This window comes from Lepisosteus platostomus, chromosome 14 (genome assembly GCF_059453375.1).
Source record: "Lepisosteus platostomus isolate fLepPlt1 chromosome 14, fLepPlt1.hap1, whole genome shotgun sequence".
NCBI lineage: Eukaryota > Metazoa > Chordata > Actinopteri > Semionotiformes > Lepisosteidae > Lepisosteus > Lepisosteus platostomus.
In genome coordinates, this window is record NC_142624.1 from 23,753,865 (window position 1) to 23,781,634 (window position 27,770).

Sequence of the window (27,770 nt, forward strand, 5' to 3'; positions counted from 1 at the left end):
TCACTATTACACCACAAACAGATAATTTTGCCTTTAATTACTTGCTGACAGAGATGCCCGTACTATGGCACGCTATCATCATCTCTGCAACTGCATTTCAAATGGTTTTTCCTGGATTCTGATTTTATCGACCTATTTATTGCCCCAGCAGTATAAGATATGCATCTGGAAAGAAAAAATTTGAATTTATTTCTGCAGGAGAAATTTGAGAATGCATGCCATGGTGCATATGTACAATGTTCTACAACAGCAATTAGAAAACAATTAAATACCTTCTGCATGTAATATGAAGTTATCTGATAAATAGTGGGGGAAAATGACATTAATAATGGTGTCATTTAACAGAATGGTCTGTTTCAAAAGATTTAAATATGCATACACATACACGTGCAAAAACAAGATAAATTAAGAACTATTTTGCAAATCAACTTACTTTTTGCCCACAGATCGCATGTAGAGAATTTATTATAATAATAATAATAATAATAATAATAATAATAATAATAATAATAATAATAATAATAATAATAATAATAATTGTTTACACTTATATAGCACTTTTCTGGACACTCCACACAAGAGCTTCACAGGTAATGGGGACTCCCCTTCCCCACCACCAATATTTTAGAGAAATTAATATACTCATTCAACATGTTTATTTGCTTAGAAGAGGAGCCCATTAATGTCATGAAAAGCAATTTATTTGGATATAAGGTTTAAAAAACACATAGAGAGTGAGTTAATTTCCCTACCTATTGTAAGTAGTAGGAATGCAATGTAAGAAATGTAAGTGGTGGCAATCGTCTGGACATCATTCTCTTCAGTGAGCATCCTTATCCTCCAGTGGGCTTTCCAGTGAACACTTTGACAAGGAATCCACTTTTTAAAAGCCAGTCAAGATCCCCTGGGCACAGCAGAAGAACAGTTTTGAGCTGTGGGCAAAAGCCACATGATAGTGTGTGTCATTGGTACCGTCAGAGATGTGACAGCTGAAACTGTTTATGGAGCCTTAGTATTAAATTTACAGGCAAAGGTAAAACATTCACATTTTGAGGCTGGATATACATATTAAACATGAATATACATATGAAAAGTCATGAAGTCCTGGAAAGCTACTTAACTTATTAATCTTTTAAAGTGTGAATTTGTAACAACTTCAGGAAGTACTGTAAGAGAAAAAAATGAAACCAGTGAGAATTAAGGAGAAATATAGCTTTCTTTTTGGTTCACACATCATACACATTTTATACATTATCCAGTTATACATTCATCTTGAGTAGAGTAATACACAAAATAATGTCTTTGATTTATATTTGTGTCTGAGTAGTGCTTGCATGATTGAAAAGGTGACACGATATTGTTTGTGTTATTTACAGAAATTGAGGAGGAATGGAGGTAAGATTGCTGGCAAAGTGTCCATGTATATTTTCCCGGTAGTTTATGTCTTCTGTCATAAAGTAAGATAGTTTACAATTGAATCTGGCATGGAAAACATTTTTATAACTCACATCAAACTGATTTATTGCACCAAACATATCCAAGCAATGTTCATGTTTGAGGAGCTAGTATGCTCTAACAGTTTTCATTGTGCGACATTCAATGTTTCTTATGTACAATCAGAATTATGTGCATAAAACACAGGTTTATGGCACAGATCCATTTCTCTTCAGATTATACATATACTGCTACTTCATTTTAACAGCAAATATGATTACATTTTTTTAAATGAATGTCTACAGTACCAAGTTGGGAGGTGATGCTGCATTATCTGAAATATATCTAAACAGATATATCTTCATTTAGGGCACTTAACCACATAAACAATATCAATATTACCTTTCCTAAAGCCAGATGGTGCAGACTTCGTATCTATGAGAAAAGCATTTGGATTTCAGGTAGAGAAGTGGTCTGATTCACGCTATAATTGTAGAATCGTGTTGATCTCTATGGGAAAAAAGGGATTAAACCAGTAATTCTCCCTATGGCTACAGTATATCGTCTGAGCGGTAAAGTCAGCACAACATTATGTTAAGAACTTTAAGCAAATACATTTACAAATACAACACTGTCACACATAGTATAAATTATTTTCTGCAGTTCAATAAAATTAATGTTGATGTTTACTTCTTGGGTGCTTATGATGACATTATTGACTTTACAATGATAAAAATTCAACCATTCAAATCTCTTAAAAGTTGACATGTTCTCATTTATCATCAAGGAAAGATATTACATTCACAGCATTATATAGGAATGCTGGCATTAGCAATGAAAGAGCTGAAATGATAGAACAGTGCTCATAATATCAACACAATTACACATGCTCCATACTACTATCTTTAATGTTTTGAAAAATGAATGTTCATACAAAAGTGCAGTACATACTGCACAGATACTCAGTTTACCCTGAAACAAAATGTAAGGGATTGGGAATTTCTATTTCAAAGCTAATTAGAGACTGCATGCAATAAATTGCTCCCAATGTGCTGAACATACATTCTAAACATAAAAACTTTGTGATCTGTCCTCATGAACATTTTTGTCCTCACTTCACACTTTAGGTTCACTGAAAACCCTTTTGTTGAAGGTTAGCCACAAAGCAAACATGTCCTGACGCAGTGGGTAGAAGTTCTCTCATTTCACCAAGGTGCCAACATTTACAAAGTCTTTGAAGTCTTTGCTTTAAATTATATGTAATCAATGAAATATAAAACACAGTTTATGGTGACTGAATATGACCGTAGAGCTGTCATTTGTGTATACAAAAGATCAATTTAATTTAAAAAATAACAGTCAGGAGCTACTTAAATTTAAGTATTTTATTTCTAGTTTAACCTGCCTGTGTTTGGTTATCTGTATAGTTAATATGAAACTTTATAACTTCATGAAAATTTAGTGTTTTTAAGTCCTACTTATTTCACAGATAGATCATATACTGTATTTCTGTGATCCTTCACAAGTTCTCACTGTTTGTATTAATAGGAACAAGTAATAGGTTTATTCCATGCTGAAAAGAGAAGGTGTTAGGTTTTTGTAGTAATATTTGTACTCAGTTATTCTTTATCTGGAGGTGGGCAGCTTTGTATTGTTGCTATGCTGCTATCCCAGAGCTCTTGGGTCCTGGGTTCAATTTTGTAAGAGGTGCCTTATCCCTATGCGCATTTCTGTGTAATGTAATAGAGTTGCATTTTTTTCCCAGGTGTAGCCAAACTGAGCACAGTGTCCTCGTTTTTAGTCAAAACTGTTGTTTCTTTTTTGGCTGACCAGTCATCAAGTGATCACAGTTTTTCCATATCCTCACACAGAAATGTATTTCTACAGATTTCTATGACTAATACACAAATTGGAATTTATTATGGTGAGTGAAATTGAAACTACTAAAATCTTAGCAACAAAAAAAGACATGAAAAATACTTGGAGAATATTTTTGTCCTCTATCAAAAGTCTTGTAAACACGCTTTTTGGTACATGGATAAGTGAACTGATAATTAAACAAATGTACTATTATTGTCAATAGCAAGAATCTTTGCTGATTGATTATGCAAAGTCACTTTGTATATGCACTGCATTTAAGGAAGTGCACATTTTTTCCTGATTCAGCCTCCAAGAAATTTGAAAATGCTGCACAGCTGGTACAGTGTGTTTTGAGAATGAAATGCCACATAGAAAGGTTAGGTATTTTATTGAGTGCAATTCAAGACCTGTGTCTCTGACACTAGCATTTTCTGTAGCATGTATTTTTGGAGTACATCCAATATAGCCAGCTCAGATGTTTGCAAGAATGAGAAGCTTGAAACAACCATTATTCAAATCTATTTCTTCAAAGAAAAATAACTGCAAGTAATTTCTACATCATATTATGTATTGTTGGCAGCCTTTTGCAAAATGGACAATTATGTGGCTGGAAAACAAGATCATTATATTAAAAATAGAAATCCAAATCATCTATTAGACCTAAACAGAGAAATACAGACAGTAGTTTTGAATTGTTTCAGCTACAGTACGTCTGATACAGTAGTACCGCAAGTCTGTTTTCTCTCAAATGACAGGTACAAGAAGGACAGTAAATTACAGTAGACTCGCCTTTTGCGCAAAATATTGTAACGCATACGGCCGACAGGCACTGTGTAAGAGCCGGCTTACCAGAGCGGTGACGTCACCGCCCTTCCCTGTAATAGCAGGACCACAGCCACTGGGCTGTGGAGAGATCTCTCTTTAGCTCACCAGGCTGGGTCCCTGATGAGTGATGCCGGAGGCCCAGGTTCGCGTCCCTGACGGTGCGGGGCCGACCTGTGTAGGCAGCAGGCAAGGGCGCCCACCTGAACCCCGTTGCGTTACAATATCTTTACGCTAATTTGTGTTTTTCATGGTTGGCGCTGAAAAAAGTAAGGAAAAAACAAATAATACGGAGACGATTTTACAAATTGAAATCTGGCGTGGCACGAGTTTGAGCTACGCTTTGAGAACTAGTTTCAGAGCCTATAGCACGCCGGTTCTTAATCGTGCGGCATCACCCTCGATATGGCTCGTAAACTGAAAACAAGCACATAGGGGAAAGGCAAGTCAAGAAAAGTGATTTGGAGTTAAAAATCGAGATTTTGAGAAAGTGGTGGGATAATGGTGAGAAGTGTATTCGTTAGATCTATGCATCTCCTGTGTTCCATGCATTTTATTATTATTAAATTTGTATCCATTATGTATACTGTGCAGTACTGTAATTGCTGTATTACTGTTTTCATAATACTTTAAACTACATACACACACATACTGTACTAATACCTATGATTGATTTTACTTGTTTAAGGGAGGGGAAAAGGTGGGTCTGGGGGGGGTGTTCTGATCTGATTTTCGGTTTTGGGTATACTGTATATGTCAGGAACCTTACTGCGTAGAACACAAATCTACTGTATATTGTATAGAAGGATTCTGTTTTTTTTGTTCAATGAAAATGTTGGAAAAGTATCAGATTAAGCACTTTATTAAATATTATACCATACTGTATATGCGTTTCAGAAGAGTGGCGCAGTGGTAGTTAGTGCTGTGGCCTCACAGCTCTTGAGTCCTGTGTTTCATTTCGATGTTTGGTGCTACAGTATATAGTATGCGTGACATTTGCATGTTTTTGCTGTGTCTGCGTGGGCTTTCTCCAAGTGTTCAATTTTCTTTCAACAATCCAAAGACAGGCTGTCAAGGTTAATTGGTTTCTCTAAATTGTACCTTGCATGTGTGTGACTGACGTCCTGTTCAATTTATAGGCCTTGTGCCTGCTGGATAAGTCTCCACCTCACCACAGCCCTTTAAGCACAAAGTGGTTTCTGAAAACAGATGAAGGGACAGGTTTCAGAAATCATTACAATTTTAAATAATTTACAAAGCATAAACTGAGCAATACAAATATTCCAACAACCATTGATACAACAGTGGGACTTAATGTTTCTTCACTTGGACCTCTCAATGACTGACTTTTGAGTTTAAGTAACCTACAATTTAAGTAAGTTAAAGTATAGGATTAAGGAGCACATTTTTCAAAGGCTTTTCCAAACACTTAAAATGGCTTAGTCCCATATTCTATAACCTTCTAAACAAGGGCTATTAGTTGCGGTGTTTTTTTCTGAAAACCTATTTATAGAATGGTAACAGTAGAGTTTTTTTTTAGTTTAATTTAGTAATATTTTCACCAGTAACTTAAAAAAAATGAGTAATGCTTTAAAATGAGTAATTAATTGATACTATCCTAGGTACAGTTCAGTTCAATTTCACTTTCAGTTCACTTCACTTTGCAATGTATATTGAAAAACGATTTATGAACTGTAATAAAATGTAGTATGATAGTAAAATGGTGTTGTAAAGTTGGACAACAAAAAGAAGTCAGAACAAGATATAGTATAACAACACAGCACAATATGTAGAATTTAGATGCAGTAAAGGTGCAGTTTAAACAGGTGTGATTTATAGAAAGAGAGTGTTGTCCACAGGTAGGAGTGTGAAGAGGCAAAATTAAAAAAGGTTGGTCTAAAGAGATGTGAGCCGAAGAAGAGATGGTTGTTAGGCAGTGAGACATCCATGAAGAAATGCCATTGTTATAATAATGGAAGAAGAGAAAGATCTATATATCATCTAAATATAATCGGTATTAGAGAATAGACCCAGGAGAGATAGCTTACAGGGAACTAACACTACTGTATTGGCTCTACATTTCCTTCCTGTAGCACACAAAGTTGGCTTGAAAACGACATTTTCCTCTAAATATGTACATGACAATACCTGCCTGATGCAATATGGGGAGTGTGCTATATGCAGTGAGATTTGGCTCAAAACCCAAGCCCAGTGGTGTGGCCTTGACCCAAGATGGTTGCTTGTTAATTGAGAGAAGCTGTAGCACTGGACCCAGCTTGTCTAAGTGAAGTTTAGCATTTGGAAAGAGTGGGATTCCATGTGAGGAAAAGGCATTTTTTGGGGGATAGGCTCTGTTTGGAATTAGACACTCCTCTGGGGCTAGTTAAGAGGCTAATAGGGCCAGTTGGGAAGAAGGGGTTTTAGTCTACATTTAGGCTTCAACAGGGAAGGACACAGGGAGTTAGAGCTCCAGTGGGGACTTTTTGCTGGTGACGGATTGTGCTGGTTTATAGGTCTGTGGGACTAAGTAGGGTTCTGGCGATATAAGGCTGTACTGAGAGGCATCACAGTTTCTGGACAGGCAGGCTGTGTGATAGCTCTTTCACTAGGCCCTATGGGGATATACTAGTTGCTGAGGAACATGGTTGGCTTACTGGACGAGGGCTGACAGGAGGCATTAGCACCTGGAGCAGTGGGAAGGCCACTTGGCAAGGCAGCAACATATGTTTTACCCATATGAGAGAGAGAAGTCGAGATACCCTGTGCCTTAGGAGATTCAGACATATGGATAGTCTCCAAGAAAGCATGAGAGAGAAAAGAAATGCCAGATCAGTTTCTGCTGTGTAAAGGAGGCAGGTATTTGTTATCAAGAGGCATCCCTGACCAAACTGGAACAGCCAGGAGAGTTAGTGAAGAGTACAAGTGGGGAAGAGAAGTAAGGATCAGAGAAGAGTTGGATGAAGAATAATATGAGAGTTTGAGAGAATTGAATTGAAAGCTGGGTGCCGTGGTGCAAGTCGGGATGTATTTGAATGGTCCACTGCCTTCACCACCTTCACTGCATCACAGGGACAATAAGCTATTTATGAGGTTCCAAGGTCACTTTTATCCTCATGATGTAAAAATGTCTCGATGGCATGAACTGAGGCAGAAGCACAATTCTCAAAGTGCCAAACATCACAATTCAGTAGAGACACATACACAGAGTACTGCCTTACTGTATATAAGTAAGGAAAGCCAGCAAAGTATACACAAATCCACTCATATATGGTCAATGAAAGTCTCTCATTCTAAAGTTTAATATTGTAATTACTTAATCAGAAAAATTACTACAAATAACTACAGAATAGTCAAATTTTACAGCAAGCATAAAAAACACATTATTTGTACATGTCCATGCAAAGCACTATACATGTAATTATAACGTTTTGTGTAGCCATTATGAAGGGATTATGAAGCCATTATGCAGCAACATTCTAACTTTAAGAATATGAACTTTATTTGGTTGCTGCTTACTTCTGAATATTGAAACATGACATTTTCTAACCTCATGATTGTACTGTACTACAAGGTGAAAAATCAATTGGTGCTCTTCGTTATATTTAATATTAAATTATTAAAACAATATATAGCAATTTAAAATTACATACAGAGCACAGTAAAAATTTGAAGATAATGCAGCAAACACAACTCTAATATATTATATGAATAATGCAAAAACAAGATGGAGCATTTTACAAAATTACACTCTTAAGATCTTAAAATCAGACTTCCTTCAAATATGGCAATCACTCTTCTACCACAAACCACATGGACTCACTCATGGAATAACAATGATTTTAGTTAAGCTTTTTATGTTAAGAATATTCTTGCTTCACTCCTTGTTCTCTTTTAAAAGTATACATTGTGAAGAGCTTGGTTATTATTTATTTTAATATAACTGAAAAAATATTTAATAAACATATAAACAAGTATGTATTTCATGCCATAAAGCCTTAAATAACATGGCTATCATGTCTTAATCATTGCTAGTTGTAAACCAGGAGCTGTGAAATGCAGAAAGCAGAAATACCATTACAATAGTGTTTTTTGGACTCTTTAAATGCATTGCGGCCATTTACTTTCTAGCTCAGATGTTTCTGGAATTGGATATAATGTATATAAGCAGACAATAAAGGTAAAGGTATCAAACAGCTGCTCCTCCCTAAGTTTATCCTGGTTTCCATACCGCAATGTAGACAACCACTCTCCTCAGATGGAGCACCAGTCCATCACAGGACTTCCCCAGAAAACTAAATCAGAACCCAGCATTGCAGGTAACTACTGTATATACAGTAGATGACTGAACTGGAATGATCAAAGGCACAGCAACTTGTTCAGGGGCAAAAGCAGCAGCATTTTCAGAGAAGACTGTAACGAACGAGTTCTTTCAGGGCCCTTTGCAGACGACATGATCCGGGGTGGAGTGAGGAAAACACAGGGGAAAAAGGCATGCAGGAGTCGGGAATGAAAACGGGGGGCATGTCCAAAGTGCGCAGGTGTCCAAGGGGGTGAGTCCGGGGCAAACAATCCAGAAGTAGTCCAAACGGGGAATCCAAAACGGACAAAGTCCAAAGCCGGGCGGTCCATCTGAGACTAGACAGGATAAAGACAGGAACCGGATCGGAAACCGGCAGGGAACAGGAACAAGAACAGGAACGGAAAATAAAACAATAACGGAGCCAGGCGCATCCAGGTCCTGGGCTCGCATGATACGGGAATCAATGCAGAGCACCGAACTGAGTGGGCGTCTGGCTTTTAAGGTGGGCCGGGAGGAGGCACAACAGGGGGCAGGTGCACAAAATCAAGTCCGAAGTGAAAGAGCCGGAGCGCCCTTGAGGGGGGGGGACTACAATCGTGACAAAGACTTGAAACCAAAACCCTCTGGTCATGAGTGCCAGACCCCTGTACACTACTTTTCTCTTCTTTAACTTCCTTCCTTAACTTTTCCATTTTTATATTTTTTAATCTATATTTTGTTGACTAGTAGCACAACATGAGAGTGAACAAATAAACATAGCATATACTGTACATACTGTACACATTAAGGGCTAAATCCAGTGGTCTAATGAATCTAATTTCCCCTGAGCCAACTGAGTGTTTCCAAGGACCTCAGTGTAAATCCCTAATTCACCACTTATTTTGGCAGCTGTCCTCGTTCAAGCAGGAGAAACTATATTTAGATTAAAATATTATTTTTTGCAACAGTTTTCAATGAATATCTGGACTTGCCCAGATAAATCAAATTTAATCTAATGCTTCAAAATTTAAATAAAGTAATTTTTTGCTAGAGGGGCCCGGTTGCTTCTTACCCGTCTCCTACGTTCTTGTGAAATATTTCACCAAATACACCTCTTATCTGAGGAAGTTATTTTTCAACATACTGCAGTTGTCGGGAACCAGTTGCAGAATTATATGGATACAAAAGGAGGCTATGTACATCCTATAAAGGTGAAGCCACAGTGTGAAATCAGGCTAGCTTTTGGTAACCACCGCATATATCTGCTTAATCTCTGAGGTACTCAATGCTAAGAAAAGACAATAGAACAGAGAATGGCTGATATGTTTCAATGGAGCACTTGGACGTACTGTAGATATCCATTGTATTCTTTTTAAGTTGCCACATTCAGCAGAGTCATATCATAACAAAGATTTCTCCACCAGTCTTTATCTACAGTACAGTATATGTAGTCACTATCTATAAGCAGCAAGACAAGACATGTTATAGTATATTGCCAATGCTTATTTAAACAATTAACACAAGAGAAACTAAAAAGGATAGAAAAGGAAGAAACAGTAATTCATAACATGAAATTCCAACATTTATATATTGTAAGTTCCTTGTTAGACTGCCTTCGGCTTCAGCATGAGAAACTGGCAGTAATATCCCTAGACAGTCCAAGGAAAACAAAAGACAGACCCCTTCTCACTTTCCCTTTCTCTCTTTTTCCACACACATAAGTCCAAAGAAACAAATGATCTTAAAAACAATTCTAATTATATTTAAAGAAAGACAGTTATAGTAGCTGAAAAAGAAAGCCAGTACAGTGCATGAAATCTTGAATTATTTTCTGATGCCTATACAGTATATGATAAACAGAGTCCACAGAGACAGAAAAAAAAAACAAATTTGCAAACAAGGTTATTCTGACTGTGGAAGCCAAGACTGTTAAACTGTAATCTCCTATAATCTCCTTCTTTTCAACACTTGTGTGTTGATGCCCCCAACCCACCACCCCACCAGTGCAATCTGAGACACAATGACCAAAGGCGTTTATCAAGCCTACAAAAAATAAAGCATCTTCTTTGGAGACCAGACAAGGTTACACAGATCCTACGGCTCCCAGGAACCTTAAGTGTTCAGAAGACCTCTTTGCCAACACTACGATAACCTTGGTTTCTTTAGAACACAGGGCCGACTATTTCTGCAGGCACTGTCAAAAAAGACAGCAATAAAAATTCACTACCAACAAAAATAAATCCTACAGTTTTAGTTGTAAAATGTAGAGCTCACATATCAGAGCTGTATCTAAAACACCAGTTTATCCAATATTTTTCTTAACCAATTGCACAAATATTATGTTCTTTGCTAGGCTTCCCTTACTGTAAAACTTCATCATTGTTTTATAATTTGTCTTGTCATAACATTCTGAAGGAATATCAATGCAATTGCCTATCTTGTTTTCATAGGTGATTCAAAATGCAATGTATTTGAATCATGAAGGGATTTCACTTCAGCAGAAAACGCAAAGGTTTTTTAGGCTTTCTCAGTCATAAACAGAGCTAAGCAATGAGAAAGATGGATTATTTGTCTTTGATGAGAATTGATATCTTGGTATCCAAGTTTGTTTGCATTTCTTGGAGAATCTAATGCCATCTCATTAAATATAGCCAAGAATAAATAAAACACTGCTGTCTGCAGTCTATACTTTACATCAGTATTCAACAGAGTTTTATCTAGTCATGCAGTTTAACAGAAGGCAAGGTGGTCTATACATTTTCCAATTATAATTTTTAAATACAATTCTATTTAAAATTAAAAATGTAAATGTATTTTATTATTTTGACTGTTATACCCTACAAGATGTTTTGTGAAACTGTAATAACATCAGATGGGGATCTGTTTAAACAAAAGAACGCCTTTGGTGCAGACTGAGAGCAATCTTACGGCTCAGTGGTACAATGATGAAGTCCTTGATTGAACAGTTTTTCCAGAAGTGTTGGTTTTCTAGCACAATAATGGAAGACCAAACAGTACATGGATTTACAATAGCATTCTTCAAGGAAATAAGGTTGAGGTCTTGCCTTGACCAATTTTTTTCTCCAGACCTCAGTGGAATATGACATCTACTGTTTAGCACCAACTACCCAAACCCATCTACAGGAGACGACCCTCATCAATTGACTGCAGTCACGCAGAAAGAGTAGTGAAACATCTGACAGCACTTGACTATAAACAGATCGAGTCAATACGTCAATGCTGTCAGAACAGTGTTAATCAGAGTGGTCATGTACTTAATGCCAAATTTTGAAATGTTCTTAATTTGCCACTGACGTTATATTGAGATAAAATAAAAATAAAATCAATAAAACAAAATCACATGCACTTTTAATTTCTATTACATTTTCATATATACAGCATACAGTATATATATTCATTATATAAACAGTACATATTTAGAAAAGGTTCCTAAGACCTTTGTCTTTATTTACAGTACAACAATGCATTGGCTTGTGATGTAAGATATTGTAATATGCTGTAGAACCCAATGGATGTTAAGAAAAAGAAAACATATGAGAGTGATAAATTGGTAAAACATTTGTCTCTAATATGAAATTCCTATTCACACTATTAGGTAAGTGTAAAACTAACCCAACATACTATTACAATGGCACAATCATATGTTTTAATATAAAACAGCAGTGATGATGCCATACTTGAAACCTAGTGCAATTTAGCCAAAACTAATCTGGCACCAGATTGCCTTTCATTAAAAACAAAACAACACCAAAGCTCTCCTAGGAATGGTTACATGTTAGGTATATTTGATGGAATTTGAATAAAGTGACCCTTAGGAATTGCATGTCAAGTACCTTCAGTCTGTTTGCTGAATATGTGTGGGTGCAGCAGACACCTGCTTATGTGATTGCTAATGTATCACAGCTGCCTTTTCTCCCCTTGCACAAGTGACTGCCACATGCCTTAATTTTCTGAGCTCAGTGCAGCATTTAACAATGTGAGAGGTAAATATCTGATGGCAGTTACAAGGTATTCCATGCAGTGTGCACTCTAGTTTTAGCAGAACAAAAGGCTTACACTATCAGACACGCAGCATGGTTAAGTAAATTATTCAGATGGTGCCGATGATAGGTGTGATGAAGAAGCCTTCTTTTTAACATCTACGAACTGGACTGATGCATAAAATTCAATTTTATGGCATGTATATATAATTGAAATGAATTACTGAGGAATTCTAAAGAACACTGAGAGAACGCACTTCATACACATAAGTTAACATCAAGCAAGAATGCAAGAAGCCAATCAAAAATCTTTATATTAGCAAGTCACGACAAAACATTGTATACATTCATAACAGTAGTTTACATTATTCAGTTTAGATTGTACAACGGTGTAAGTTCATAGCAGTAGCAATCTCAGTGATCTAAAAATGGCCTGATCCTGCTATTTCACCTTATATGACATTACTCTAATGTGTTCACTGGTGCGCTAACTAATGCCTTGTTTCCATCTGCCACTTAAAGAAAGGTGAAAGCTATTTAAGATGGCCCCATTTGTTTTCATGAACCCTCCGGTGATGCAGCATTCCTTCGTTTTGAGATTCTGACAGTGCAAAAGAAATTTGCTCCAGATCTCCTTTCCCATGTGTCAATCCACCTTACTAAGGTCTAATCTGCTAATTGTGCTCCATGTGGCTTGACCTGCTCATCAAGTCATTATGGAAGAGTATGAGCAGTATGGTGCAGAATCATCAAGACTGTTTCACCTCATGGTCTGAATGAACACACTGCAGGTGGAAGTGACCAGTTGTGAAGTAATAATATTAATACAATTATTTGTAAAATTATGTTCTGGTATTACTTTCTCATCATACAAGCTAAATCATCATACAAGCAATAATGAGACTTATATCACACACTCTTTTTGTTAAAGAACAACAAAGCATTCATGGTAGAAACAGGCTACAATCTCCATTTGTGCCATCAGGTTATTTTAAAAAAAACTGCTTCACATGCTTACAAATGGTATTGCTACACAGTTGCCATTTCAACTTAATCTGCTGACTTTTAAACCAGTCACAGATGAGGACATATCAGAACAATAATGTAATACTACAAACAAGAAGCTGCACAGGACAATATTGCAAAAGTCTGAGATACATGAATAAAGGTAAATTGTAGATAAAGTACAAAATACCATTCTGATAAGTAAATACCAAAGCATATCTACCTGGTGAGGGCTTGTGATATGTTGTGATATAAGACAACATGTTTTTTTATCTGAAAGTTTATTACACAGCTTTTTCTATGTTTCCTGGTTGTACCAGTGTATGAAACAGCCTTACAAAAATAGTGAGTGATGTGTATCTTTCATTGCTTTTTTAGGTCTTCAAATGAGTAATTAACCATTTGAAGTTACTGTATGTCACTCTTGCGACTTCTTAAGTGTGTCAAATTCCTATGCATCAGAGGATTGGTATTTTTGTCAATGTCAGCAGCATTTCCTGGTGTTTGGGGATGGGCTGAGATGGTAAGTTTGATTTAGGGCTCTAACTGCATTTACCAGTTCATTCACAATGCAACCCTGTGCTGCTTTTAAGTGTCTCTTGCTTTACAGTCTTCTCTGCGAAACTGAAAGTAATCTGTTTTCCACAGATTAGCTGCTGGAAAATAAGAGGTAGATTTTAATAATTTATTCACATTTACCTTTGTTTTTGTGGGGTTATGCCAGGTTCTCTGATTTCTTCCCATCTTCTCGCTAGGTTATCGGACATTTCTAAATGGACTTTTATGTGCTGGAGTGTGTGTCTTCTGATGTACTGAGGTCCCATCCAGGGCATAATCCCAGTTTGTGCTCTGTGGTTCCTATAATAGGTTCTGACTTGCTGCAACCCTTAGCAGGACAACAAAGCTTTTTGTGAATGGATGGACAATTGGGTATTCAATGGGTCATTTAATTAACAATAAAAATATGCAATGCCTACAAATTGGGTGGAAGTACTTATAAACTTCAAATGCATTTGCTCATTCCCATAGACACCAAATATTACATGCACTGTGAGATAAGGTTAATTAGAGCAGTGTGTTAGCTTTAATGATTGGTTAGGGAGCATGCTTAAAGAGGAAAGCTTTTGGGATTTGCAAAAGTTAAAACACATGAACGCACTACAAAAAGTAAAAACATCTGAGGCTGTGCAATGTTATTGGGTGTTTTTTGGCTTCGGTCTTTAAATGACATAGTACAGAGCTTCTTGCGATTAAGTCATGTCTAAACAGTTCAGTGTGGTTTTTCAAAGCTACAGAAGTCATGGTAATTATTCCTCAATATACAGTAGAATGAACATGAGTGCATATTAAACAAAACATTTTGCCAATGTGTAAAAAAACAGTATTTGCCAAAGTTACTTGTTTCATATACTGAATATTTACCAATAGAAAAAGTCGTATTTTAGGCGAACAATGACAGAGTTGTCCAATTCATTTACTTTACATGGTAATTGGTAGGGGGATGACTTCAGATGATCTAAAGCTCACTCTGAGTGGGTGGTGGAACATTGGATGTACAAAATATATTCTGGAAATACTGGTCAACCTGTCAACATTTTTTCTTTAAAAGACCTATTTGATGTTCTGTAGAACAGATGAGCAAAAATTTTCAACAATCATTATTTTATTTGTACACCTTTCGTAGTCATTTTACCGGCATCATTGAATTCTTGCATAATTGTCTTTCTTAAGCATCCTAATTCTAATTCTAATCCTAATTACATAGAAAATACTTCAAATCATCAAACATGACATTCTTGTTATCTAACACTTACATTTTAATAAATATTTAACTATTTTGTTATTATTTTAAAGCAACAATGCCATATTCTTTATTCTTAGATAAAAAATAGCATTTGAAACAAAAGATGTACTATAACAGAAGAAAATAGAGATAGGAATCTATCTTACCTTTGGAAAAATGTATCAACAAACTATATAGAAGACAGGAAGTTTGATTTTAAGAACAGTATTCCAGACGGTCTGTCTGTGTTTTAAAAAAGATGCAGTGAATCATTCTGCTTTTGGTGCTACAGTGAAAAGGCATGCAACCAGCTGTGTTATGAAATATTAATGAGACTTTTCTGCTGCTGTACTTCAACTTACTAATTAGTGTCTCATTAATATTCTATTACACTATCATTCTCAGCTCTAGCAATTTTAGAATTTCCTCTCCTTTAACCTTTAAGGCACAAAATCAGGATTTTTATTAAACAGTATAGTAATTAAAAAGAGCAAATGCGAATCTTTAATGGATGTCCTGCTTAAAAAAGTATGTTTTTAAAAGATGATTTAATTTTTGGTGGTGTGTTATTTTTACATTAACTTTCCTTAATGAGCTGAAATCTTTTTCCACTATTGTAAAAATAATTATATATTTTTTTTTTAATTTAACTTAACTGCATTAAAAAGTCAGTAATGTCAGTATTGTTAGTTCACTGCAGCACAACAGGATAGTGTAAACATTCTGAACTTATGTAAATGGGACAAACCAAATACAAAAACAAGAAAAATATAAACACAAGTTAATACTGTGCAAACCTACAGTTAACCTACCAACATGTCTTTTGATTGTGGAAGGAAACCAGAGCACAATATTAACTTGCAGTCTGTAACAACAGACAACAGTAGTAAGTCTGTTGTTAAGACTTACTACTACAACTGCACAATTTAACATCACATCCCTTGATTTAAATTTTACATTTCAATACATACATTCTAGCATTGTTTGCCCTTTTAATTTTCCCTACATTGCACAGAAGAAAATAATGGATCAACACAAAAATGATAGCCTTTTTAATAGGTAGCGTTTTTTTAAGTTCTGTACCTTAAATTATGCCATCTGCCACATGTTTCCTCAGTCTTGAATTTTGTCTATAAATCTTTTTGAATTTCCTTTACAGCTTGTACAGTGTTTGACAATTGTCTTATTTTTGGATCATGTCTAAATGTAATACAGTAAGTAAAATAACTGTACCACCATATAGTTCACTGATACAAATGATTAAGAGGATTGGATCTAATTAATATACAACAGATTACTATAGTACTTCATTTATTAAGTCCCTACTCTGAGCATTCATGTGCCCCATGTTTTTAGTGAATAAAAATATGTGGCTTGCTCATCTAGGCGTTTTAACATATTATTACTTTGACTTAATAATATGATCCCCACTTTCTATTTCTTTATAAAAAAAATAACTTAAGAAAAACAAAAGCCTTTGCACGCATAAAACAACAAATACAGCATGAAAAGCAGGTACAGATTATTTCATTATCAGAGGTCTCAATGACAGACCAGCAGTGCTACACACTGCAAACTAACTTCTAAAAAGACAAGCAAATTTGGGCATGGATGATAATGGGTTGAAAAACGTTGAATATATTCCAGCTGTAACTGCACTTGGTAGATCAGCAGGTGGTGCTCTTTCTTCTGGACCAGACTTCCCAAACCAACGCCCTTGTATGGTGACCTGGGATGCTGTTGTATGAGCTGCTGTGCTTTACATAAAAAGTCTAACTGTGATCTTGACAACATGGTCATTAAAGATCCCACCAACACTGTAAGAATAGAAGGGTGTTAACCCCATTATTCTGGTTAAATTGCCCTCTGGAGTCTTATGGTGGCATTCCAAAACCTCCCCCTTAATTCAATTGGTGAAGCAAACTCTGCCTCTGATTCTCTGTCTGATCTGCTGAATGGTGGGGCTGCTGTGCATCAAACAGGAAAGTACAGCACTTCATTGGTAAAAGTAGGTCTCCTTCTATAACTAAAGCATTTTATGAGCTTTTGCGATGAAAAGCACTATATAAATGCATTGAATTATTAACTTCAATTATTATAGAGGGTAGCACAGTGGCACAGTGGTGAGCATTGCTGCCTCAAAGCACCAAGGTTCTGGGTTCAGTTGCTATCTTGTTTGTTCTCCCTGTGTTTGTGTGGGTTTCCTCTGTGTGCTCTGGTTTCCTTCCACAATCAAAAGACACGTTGGTAGGTTAACTGACTTTTGTAAAAACTGTCCCTGATATGTTTGTCTATATGTGCCCTGTGATGGACTGGTGTCCCATTCAGGATGTATCCTGCCATGTGCCCAGTGCTTCCTGAGAAGGCCACTGTGACCCTGAATTGGATAAGCAGTTATTGTAATTGATGTGTGATGATGACAAATTACAGAATTCACAAAACATCAGCACTGACCAAAATGAAGGCTTAATATTTGACAAGTAAAATGTCCAGAATATTACATATTAAAAATATCTTAAACTGAACAATTTTATTATATCCATACACATAAAAATGCAATGCAACTATTACATATAGCCATTTGCATGCCAAGGAGCTCAAAACTAAAATTATAAAGTGTTGTTTTAAAAAAGATATTTACATATATATTACAAAATACAAAAAATATTTAAGAAACAGAAGTTCAATGGTACACTGTGTTAGAATAATAACACAGGATAATCACATGCCTTTTCTTAGGAATGTGACAACATTTTGGAAGGAGTACATGATGTAATATAAGTTATCAGTGTTAATTTACTACTTACAGTAAAGATGAACATGAAAGCACGTTTAGAGCTCTAGTGCTCCCTTTGCCTTCAGTGGTGACACAGATTTTGACAGAAGCACGCAAAAACTAAAAAGTAATTCAGACTGAGTGATTATTACTATGGGTATTTGCTGTTATCTTTGATATACTATGTAACAGCCTTTCCCGACTACTACTCATCGTCTTATTGACTTGTACTTTCAGAAGCTCTAAATCTCTAAAAGGTTTGTTTCTCTTTTTCTTTCCTCGACTCTGTAGTGTCTTGTCACTGCTTATAACATCAAGATTCAGCTGCTTTGTCTCATCTCTGCTCTACAGATGTATGGGATAGCTGTTTGACACAGATTGCACATTAATGCTTTAATGTTAACCACATGAAAACTTTTTTAGCTGTTGCACAATATTAATATTTTAAAGACCAAAGCCTATTTTGAAACATTTTTTTGTTGCACACTTTCTGCTTCAAATCAATTAAATCTCAAGCTGGAATTTTTTTTCTCACATGCGAAAGTAATACTTACACACTCACTTAATTTTCAAGAGGAATATTTACAGTGGAACTTGTACATCTAAAGTGGTGGTAAATGGAGTTTAGTGATTTTGGAGAAACGGCTTTGTTTAGATTTTGTAATAAAGCCTGAAGTAGTTGAGCTTTGGATGGGGGCGTAACTATACAGCGTTATTTCTCTAGTAACTCTGCTGTGACATCACAGACAGAACCCGAGGATTCACTGAACTGTATCTCCTTTTGAGCTGCCATCTTGAAATGAATAAGTGGACTTTATAAATCTTATGATTTTCTTATTCAAAAGATATTGATGTTCTCACTTGGGCAGATAAAAAAAATGCAACACAAAAAAACAGACTATTACAACACTGCCTGTTTTTTTAGTATTAATTACATATTGTGTTCTACAGATTTGTTTAGAATACTCTTTGTCAAAGGTTGTCTTGTGCATTATTTGCAAAAACATACATTTAATGCATGAGTCTCGCAATCCAAGCATGCGAATTTAGGTTTAAGAATAGTGTTGTCAAGCAACATGCCAGTTTCATGTCAATCTAACCTAGTAATACAAAATAGCAGTGTCTGTCACTCTCAGGCAAATGGCTGATTTCACTGTCAAATTTCTGGTATACTGTAAGCCTATCTCCTCAACCAATGCACTTAAAGCAGGTCAAACAAAGACATTTAATGATTGGTGGAGGATTAGGCAATAGCTCATACATTTAAGCATTACATTAGAAAACCAATATTAAAGGTAACTAGATGTTAAACATTAGAAACCAGTCAAGAATAAAAAATAGGTGGGTGGTTACTAGGCAATAACAAATAATAACAATAGAAATTAAGGTGTTTACAATGTTAGAATATTGAAAACATTACATTTTAACTAACTTGGATAATGGCCACTGTATTTCTGTGATGCCAGCTAACAGGGGTGAGCTTGTAAAAAACAAACAATGGATGGTCTTTAAATTCTTTAAAGCTCTATGCAGAAATAAATTAAGCATGTTAAGTTGTGACAGTGTACTTGGAGACTACTGTCATGAAGATGCTTAAAATCGGCAATAAGATCTACTTGATAATTAAAGAATATGACATGGAAATACTTGTGTAAAAGAAAGCAGTGTATATTTTTGACGGTTTCTTGGAAAATATCCAATAAGTTATCACCGGTTATCAGCATTCTGATTTGGCTCACTCTCAAACAGTTCTTTCCCTTGCACTTTAAAATGAGAAGTCTCCTTTACAAAGACTCATCTTGTGAATATACCTTTAAGTTTCAAATACAAAATGATTTCAACAAAATAAGTTCAAAATAAGTATATATATATAGGGATATAATAATTATATTATAATTGATTTATATACTAATAGCAATTTCATTGCTATGTATGAATTGTTACTTCAATTAATCTGCAAGTTAACAGGGCTGTGTTGGAAATTTAAGTTTAATATTTTAAAGATCATAGCCCATTTTGAAACATGAACTTTGGATATAAACATCAGGGACTGGCTACAAGGTATTTTAGAATTTTTAAATAACTCCTTGCAGAGCTAAATCCATCAGTATAAATCCAAGTATTTGTTAAGCAGGTCCAGTTTTCTTTTATACTATGTCTGTTTTTAACATTAGCAACTATGTAAAGAGGCAGATGGATTTGTTAATATATACTCTTTGATCACACACACGTAAAACCATTACTCTTATAAAAATAAACACGACATACATAATTTCAAGATGAAGAAGTGTGTTTTAAAAAAATAATACATCACACAAAGTATGTTATAGCTATAACTAGAATTTTACTGGTGATTTATAGAACCTAGTCTATAATTAATTGTCTTCGTAAATGTGGCATGCAGGTATTTGTACAGTTCATCTTCATTGGTCATTGAGACATATTATTTTTACATAAGAATTACAAATGAAAGATATTCATCCAGATGGATGCTGCACATTGGTGGTGATGGAGGGGAGTCCCCTTTACCTGTAAAGCGCTTTGAGTGGAGTGTCCAGAAAAGCACTATATAAGTGTAAGCAATTATTATTATTATATTGTTCCAGGTATATTATATTTTAAATATATCAAATTCAATTTTCCCTCAAAATATATAATGGACCATGCAATGCCTACTGAAAGACATACATGGTAAAAACTTTGTAGTGTAATAGAAGTATCCTGAAAGCCGATATATGTTTGGAACTCTGTAGTGATCTAACTCGCTTTTATCAATGTTAATTACATACAGTATACAGATGTGATTGAAACAACCTTGCTTTGTAATGCTAGAAACTAGATTACCTTATTTATAAAGTTTTTCTTCTTTTATTACGTTTTCGTGGTCACACAGATCACACTTCCCTCACAGTAATTTGACTTTCATCCGTACAGTACATCCATCTTCTAAACGCTTTATTTAGTACAGCAACATGGAGGAGCCGGAGCCTTACCCAGCAAACAACAGGCACAAGGCAGGACACACCCTGGACAAGACGCAAGTCTAATTTGACTTCCATCTGGTATCATTTATTTGTATGTTGGCAGTAACAAACAGATTATAGTAGTGTTTATTTGTTCAGCTGTTTGCACAACAAAAGCCAAAAATTAAAATGGCATTATCACTAATTTCTATCACTATTGTTAGGCCTAATACCTCCCCAGTGAGTCTAGTACTTGATGCTTTGCCAAGGACATTCCTCCAAATAGATTTATTAGTCTCCTGTTATACACCTCTCAAGGTGAAGACGTATTTATTTTTACTGGTGGAGTAGGTCTTCAGGAAATTACACACTGTCCAGTGTCACAGCAACAACTCAGTGGAGGAAGTTACGATTCACAAATTCCTCATGAGTGGAATTCATGCATTTCCTGGTGCCGAGGAAGGAAAGAAATGTATCTCTCAGGAGTATTCTTCATTGAAAACATGAAAGTTTCGTCAACTGCACACCAACTTTACAGTTTGTACAGTATGTACTGTAGTACCATGACAGGAAGATTTATGCCTGCATTTCAAAAATTACTTCTTGCCATGCACAGTTTGAATGACAATATGTTTGTATGACAGCAGCAGTGACATATAACACACACTAACATAAAGGTTACAAATGACAGAAGGCCATTTGGCCCATGTAGGTATTTTTGGTTGTTTGTAGCTAAGTGATTTGAGGATTTCATCCAGCTCTTTCCTGAAAAGGGCCAGTGTATCAGCTTTGACAACATGGCTGTGTGGAGCTTGTTTCCCTTTACATAACAAGAATTTATAACAGTTTTATTTATAAGAGCTTTTCAACAAAGTCGAAGCACTGTACAATAGAATACTGTACAATAACAGAAGGAAAATGGGAAGAGAAAGCATAGCAAATTGACTGTGATATGAAGAGTAAAACTAAATTATATATTAAAAGCTTAAGTGAAAAGATAAGTCTTTAAGAGAGATTTGAAAATGTCGAGTTGCAGACTATCTAATGGATTTGTGAAATGAGTTCCACGGACATGGTGCTACACAAGACAAGGCTCTATCACCCATTTGATGGAGTATGCTCATGCTATTAATCTTTAAAATAACATAAAGCTAGTCCATTCAAAATCTTCTGCGTAACAGGAAAAACCTTAAAGTCCAATCTAAATTTTGGGGGGATTATGTGCTCATTTAGTGCTTTTTCTCAGCACACAAAGTGTAGGATTCTGGATTGGGCAACCTAAAGCCTCTTTAGTACCTTAGAAGGTCTTGATTTTTATCACCATTAACAACACCACGAACTTTCACTAACTTTGCAAAAATAACGTTGGGAGCCAACCTGTTTAGTGCAAAAGGAACCAGATGACGCAAGTGGAACAATGAGAAGTGTATTTAAAACAGTTAACTGGAGACAGCTCTTTTACATGAACAGTCTAGAGGGTCTGGAACAGACATGCTATTGAAACTGATACACTGATTTGTTTTGTTTGGATGAGCTCTAGATATCAATTACCTATTAAAAACATTTTTTTCATTGGTAATTGCCATGTACTACACAGTACTATTATCTCAGTGGAGGAAATTGCATTGGTTTAAAAAAATACATAGAGATTTCCAATTAATCAAAGACATGCCCCAATTGATTCGTTTTTTAAAATTACACACTGGAGCAGTCAAAAAACACTGCTCCATACTGAATGACGACATCAAAGAACACCATCAATTTATGTAATTTTCAATGTTCAGAAACAATGCAGTTCCAATTAAAAACACGAAAAAAACCACTACAAAAATTCTTTAAGTTAGAGAGGTTATTTTCAACAGTTTAAGAAAGGAATCTAATCTGTATCTCATAGTAAACCTCCCAAAGAGCACTGAGAAGAAAACACCTTCTACAAAGGTACGCCTGTCTGTCTTCAGAAATGGATTACCCTGCTGCTTCTATCAAACCTTTTGAAGATAACAGAGCCACTGCAATCAAACACAACTGCAGTTCACTAGAAGCAGGAATTTCAGACAAACTGGCAAAAACTTGCCATGATAAATCCTTAAGAAAGCCTACTGCCAGCAGCTGGCATTGCAAGCACACTTAAGAAAAAGAAAAGTCAGCTTCGAACTTGTGGACAGATTGAGCAGTAGGCCCTATAACTGGCACCAGGACTCAAACTGGGATGCCTGACAAACCTCCTCAGGAATGGTACAGGAAGTGTAATGTGACAGGAAAGGAGGGATTTCTGTGGCAAAACCAATTACCGAATTTAAACGTAAGAGAACACATTAAACTGAACTGAAACGCATGCCTGGGGAATCAAGGAAGAATATTACTGCCTCACGCAAAAAGGACATTGAGTGTCACGATTGCAGCCCCTCCCCCTTAAGAGCGCTCCGGCTCTTTCACAGGCCCCGTTCCCCCTTTTTCCCCCCGACCCTCCGCCGGATCCAGCTCCGGTTTTTAACTCCATTTGTCTTTGTTTTGAATGGACCACCCGGCTCTGGATATTTGCCTCATCAAGGATTTCCCTATGGACACTCCTTGGACTTTTTGCCGTGGACTTACCCCCCAGAACACCAGTGCACCATGGACACGCCCCCTGTTTTCCTTCCAGCCCCCTTGCATACTTTCCCGGTTTTTCCTCACTCCTCCCTGGATTGTGTTGTCTGCATAGGGTCCTGAAAGAACGCATTAGTTACATTAAGACCAGTTAAATCAGTTAGAGCAGATTTAGAAAATTCCCGAAAATATTCTAACAGACCCACAAAACAGACTAAATACACCTACACCTGTGGGGTGGAGCAGTGGCTGTGGGGCGGAGCAGTGGCTCTGTGGCTAAGGATCTGCGCCTGTGACTGGAAGTTTGCCTGTTTAAATCCCGCAGCCGGAAGAGGAATCCTACTCTGTTGGGCCCCTGAGCAAGGCCCTTAACCCCAGCTGCTCCAGGGGCGCTGTACAATGGCTGACCCTGCACTCTGACCCCAAGCTTCTCCCCCTGTCTGTGTCTGTTGTTTATGGAGAGCAAGTTGGGGTATGCGAAAAGATGAATTCCTAATGCAAGAAATTGTATAGGGCTAATAAAGCAACATTAAACATTATTACAAGCCTTTTCATCTGTTTTTTGGAATTTATTTTTTTAATTTAAGAATTAGCCTGGGCCCTTTCTTCATCAGTTTGAGAACCACACTGTTTTCCTTTCAAAAGGAAAAACTGCATTCTTGTGTAGGAAACGACAAATTATTTCTGTAAGCTACTCCAAATATGAGGTAAATGGTGAAACAAATAACTTATCTGGAATAAAAAGTAGTATGCTTTTTAAAATTCATTTTAAACTATGCAACTTTAACACATAAAAACTCACATAAGTACAGTTCTTATTAAAAGCAAATGACTGTTATTAGAGCAACTGATGACAACATTTGTTATATTTGTCATTGTTATGTAAATCAAGCAAGAGGATTCCCGAGGATAACTGTGGAAAGACGCACATTTGTTCTTGACAACAAACGCCAAAACTATCTTTAACATATCCTTGATCGTGATGTCATCATTCCTGGAAAGCTTGGAGCACGGGCAAAGTTCAAGTTAGCGTGAAAGCCAGCTATGGAAGATCAATTTAAAACGTTTCACACGCGTTTTCTAATGTAATTATTTTTCTTGTAATCTGTCTTATTCAGTGAAACAAAATCAAGAAATGAACGTAAACATTTTTCTAATGTTGTGAGTTTTAAATTACACATTTTGATTCTGATAATGAAAAACCTTAAATAAAGCAACTTCTTTAAAAACAACCTGGTGTTTACAGTATTCAGAACAAGTATCATTCATTTCATGGCTAGATAATGCTTCTCTCTCAAGCACAGGTGGTTTCTGTATCGCTTAACGTTCGGAGTGCGTAAATTCCCATGGTTTAACAAAATGTTTGCAAATCATTCCAGGTGATTGCTTTTTGCACAGAGAAGGCACTTCATCCCATGTCTATTTTCCAGATTTATAATTGCTGTGATTCGTTTCTTCCTGGCTTATTGTGCATGAAGCAAATATTTTAGCGTCGTATTCGTTGAAAAAAATAAAAGAATGATTGCCTTTTAGACGCCGCACTCGAGTCCAAACTATGGACACTGTTGATTCAAATCGTTTTTAATGTTGCTTGCATTTTAAGAGTCGCAATTTTGCTAAAATGTTTATCGGTCTTGAAAACATAAAAGACGAACCAGCCACAGTCTCATGGTTTATTCGAAACGTTAAAATGTAAATTATTTAGAACCATGACATATCCAGTTATTTTCTCCAAGAACGCATTACGACCTGATTTGCCATGCTTACCAAGGTTTCTTCTTACACGATTGTCCAGATGTTTTCAAGTTTCTTCGTAGTAGTTACCCTTAACTGATTGGGCAGTTATAAGTCACTGGTGAACTTGCACCCTGAAGTTGGAAAGTACAGAACTTTACTTACGATTCCACATAGAATTTACATTCTGAAAAGTTTGGAACACAGCTAAATGAGAGCAGACACTTGTACTTTCCCGGTCCTTTAATTTATTGCATAACAAAACAACAAAAAAAACATTGTCCTTGGCACTTAAGAATTGCTGTAGATGCCCTCTGTTTTTAATAAATCCTAAGTGCGCGCAGGATTCTCAATTCAGAATGAACTCGCAGCAGTGGCAGCCAGAACCATAATCGCTGAGTCGGCTGTTTTGGCACATTATCCTGCGGAGGGAGTGATCCAGAAGAGCCGTCCTCCCTCCGCCTCACAGCTTTGCTCCGAGTCCCGAGACTCGTGCGCTGTGCAGCGCCACCTGCTGAAATCAAGCTGGAATTACAACCCCTCTTCTCCTTCCGATTCTCCAATGTTCACAGCTCGGCCGGAGCCTGTCGTCTTCCCGGCTCCATTTCCACAGGATTTTTACCACTCGTAACCGCCCCAGATCAGGACAGGATCGCGCTAAAGGTAAAGAAGAAGCTTTCAGGTATAGGAAGAGTCCGGGGTAGGGGGAGAATTATCGTCCTTTCTTAGTATTTTTAGCAGCTGTCGCTAGAGAGGGAGCTAGAAACTGACTTCACGCATCAGTTGGTACACCATGCTGATACTGGAGTGCCTCCTACCATAACAAACCTCTTCGTTCTACAAAGGATTTAAAGCTCGGGTCCGCAAATTTTACTTTGCTCCCAGTCCGCGGCAAATTAGTTATATTTTCTTATTCGTCGGTAAAATGACGCTCCTTCCTTAAAGTGAGCGAAACATAAAAAGGTTTTATTTAGCCCCCCTCGCTGTGAAAAGGTGCAATTATGCTTTCCTTGCAGCTCTCGAATCCGACCAATTTCTGTGTGCTGCTGGCGATGTAAATAGCCGTGTTTTTCCGTGTCATTTTCTCAAAACATTCCAGCCTCAATGCTTTTAGAGGCAAAGAAAAAAGTCCACTCGCACTAAACAATAGCAATATGGAAAGAGAATTAGCTAGGTCTCTGTAAAGCATGTAAAATACTTCATTACTGTCAACGATGCAAATGCACGGTGGGTAGTGTAAATATTTACAAGCTGTTTATTGACTGTTAATTTTTGCGGCACATAATCATTTTAAATACTGAAATAGATGTTTATTTACCGTTTCTGATCAACGCTTGGAAACGCGTGCATCGCCTGCCCTTCAGAAGGAAAACACAGTACTAAAATAACGTGCATACCTCAGAATTCTACACAATAATGCACAGTTCTTGCGGGTCCCGCACGAATTCGTGTATAGAGTTCTGTTCATTCTTACTAAAAACACACGTCCTACAATAGTTAATGGATAAGTTTCTAGATGATTACAGCTGCACAGCTACATATAGGTTGCACGAGTTACAATCCCAACAGTTGCCTAACAATAAACATTATTAATTTGGGGCTGGTAATGATCAGTACGCTTGGAAATAACCTGCCTTTCAAAGCTTGCAATGGCATTTGTGTGTATTTGAAAAGTTTATCAGTAATCAGTAATGCAAGTAGTGCATTCAGGAAATCAATAGGCAAGTAGCGCTGTTTATAAACATATCCAAAAGAGAAACGGTGCAGAAAACACAGATTAAGCACTTATGTGCTGTTAGTGAAGTACGAGGTGGGGAGGGAGGGGGGGTGTAGCAACTCCAGTCAAAGTTCAGAAGTTCTTGTTGTTCAAGGGGGAAAATGTCTAGTGACAGACAACGTTCAGACGACGAAAGTCCGAGCACCAGCAGTGGCAGTTCTGATGCGGATCAGAGGGATCCGCCGGTACCAGAACCTGAGGAGCAAGAAGAGAGAAAACAGCCCACAGCAACTCAGCAGCAAAAGAAAAATACCAAATTATCCAGTAAAACAACAGCTAAACTGTCCACCAGTGCTAAAAGGTAACATTTGTTTCGTTTTTTTTTGTAAATCGGCGTGTTTGCGGTTTCCTGAAGGTTAATGTTTTCTAACATATTTGTAAGAGAGGCCACCCTTACGGTCCATCATTAGGTCTAATTTAATATAAATGATGTTCTAGACATATAATGTTTTTAAGTTTTTAAACAATGTCTTAACGCATTCTTTTAGACAAATTGCTTTATGAAAGATGATTTTCTAGTTGATGGTTTCTTTATTTAAAGGTAGGTTTTGAGTTCGTAACTCACTGAAGACTTCATAAACCCAACTTCTTAACATCTCCAGTCAGTTCTTACTGCTTAATCATAAGTAAAAGGAGTCACTTTTTTACTATGTTCATACGTCAGATATATATTGAATCATTCTTTTTTTCTTTCGCTAATAATTTATGGTTGGAAGGATCAAGTTCTGTATTAAGGTAAAAGGATGC

General features: G+C 36.5%; 1 protein-coding gene and 1 long non-coding RNA gene across 5 annotated transcripts in view; one reads left to right on the forward strand and one right to left on the reverse strand.

The window, feature by feature from the left end:
• Positions 1-466: 466 nt before the first annotated feature.
• LOC148649030 (uncharacterized) lies at positions 467-25,736 on the reverse strand. Of its 3 annotated transcripts, XR_015926273.1 has the most exons (4): positions 25,280-25,736; positions 23,519-23,631; positions 5,218-5,315; positions 2,846-4,376 (listed from the first exon to the last, which is right to left on the reverse strand). It is a non-coding gene; the product is annotated as an uncharacterized LOC148649030 (long non-coding RNA). The 3 variants fall into 3 exon arrangements; XR_015926274.1 differs by lacking the exons at positions 2,846-4,376; positions 5,218-5,315 and adding an exon at positions 467-932; XR_015926272.1 differs by lacking the exons at positions 2,846-4,376; positions 5,218-5,315 and adding an exon at positions 7,392-8,751.
• A 30-nt stretch (positions 25,737-25,766) lies between these two features.
• ube2e3 (ubiquitin-conjugating enzyme E2E 3 (UBC4/5 homolog, yeast)) overlaps positions 25,767-27,770 on the forward strand; it is a 48,433-nt gene continuing 46,429 nt past the window's right edge. The window contains exons 1-2 of one of the 2 annotated variants that reach the window (XM_088605155.1): positions 25,767-25,909; positions 27,118-27,324. In XM_088605155.1, coding sequence (XP_088461281.1) covers positions 27,125-27,324 — 200 coding nt within the window. In that variant the 5' untranslated portion in view covers positions 25,767-25,909; positions 27,118-27,124. Of the gene's footprint in view, positions 25,929-27,117; positions 27,325-27,770 lie in introns of both variants that reach the window. The other variant, XM_088605156.1, reaches the window with a different exon arrangement.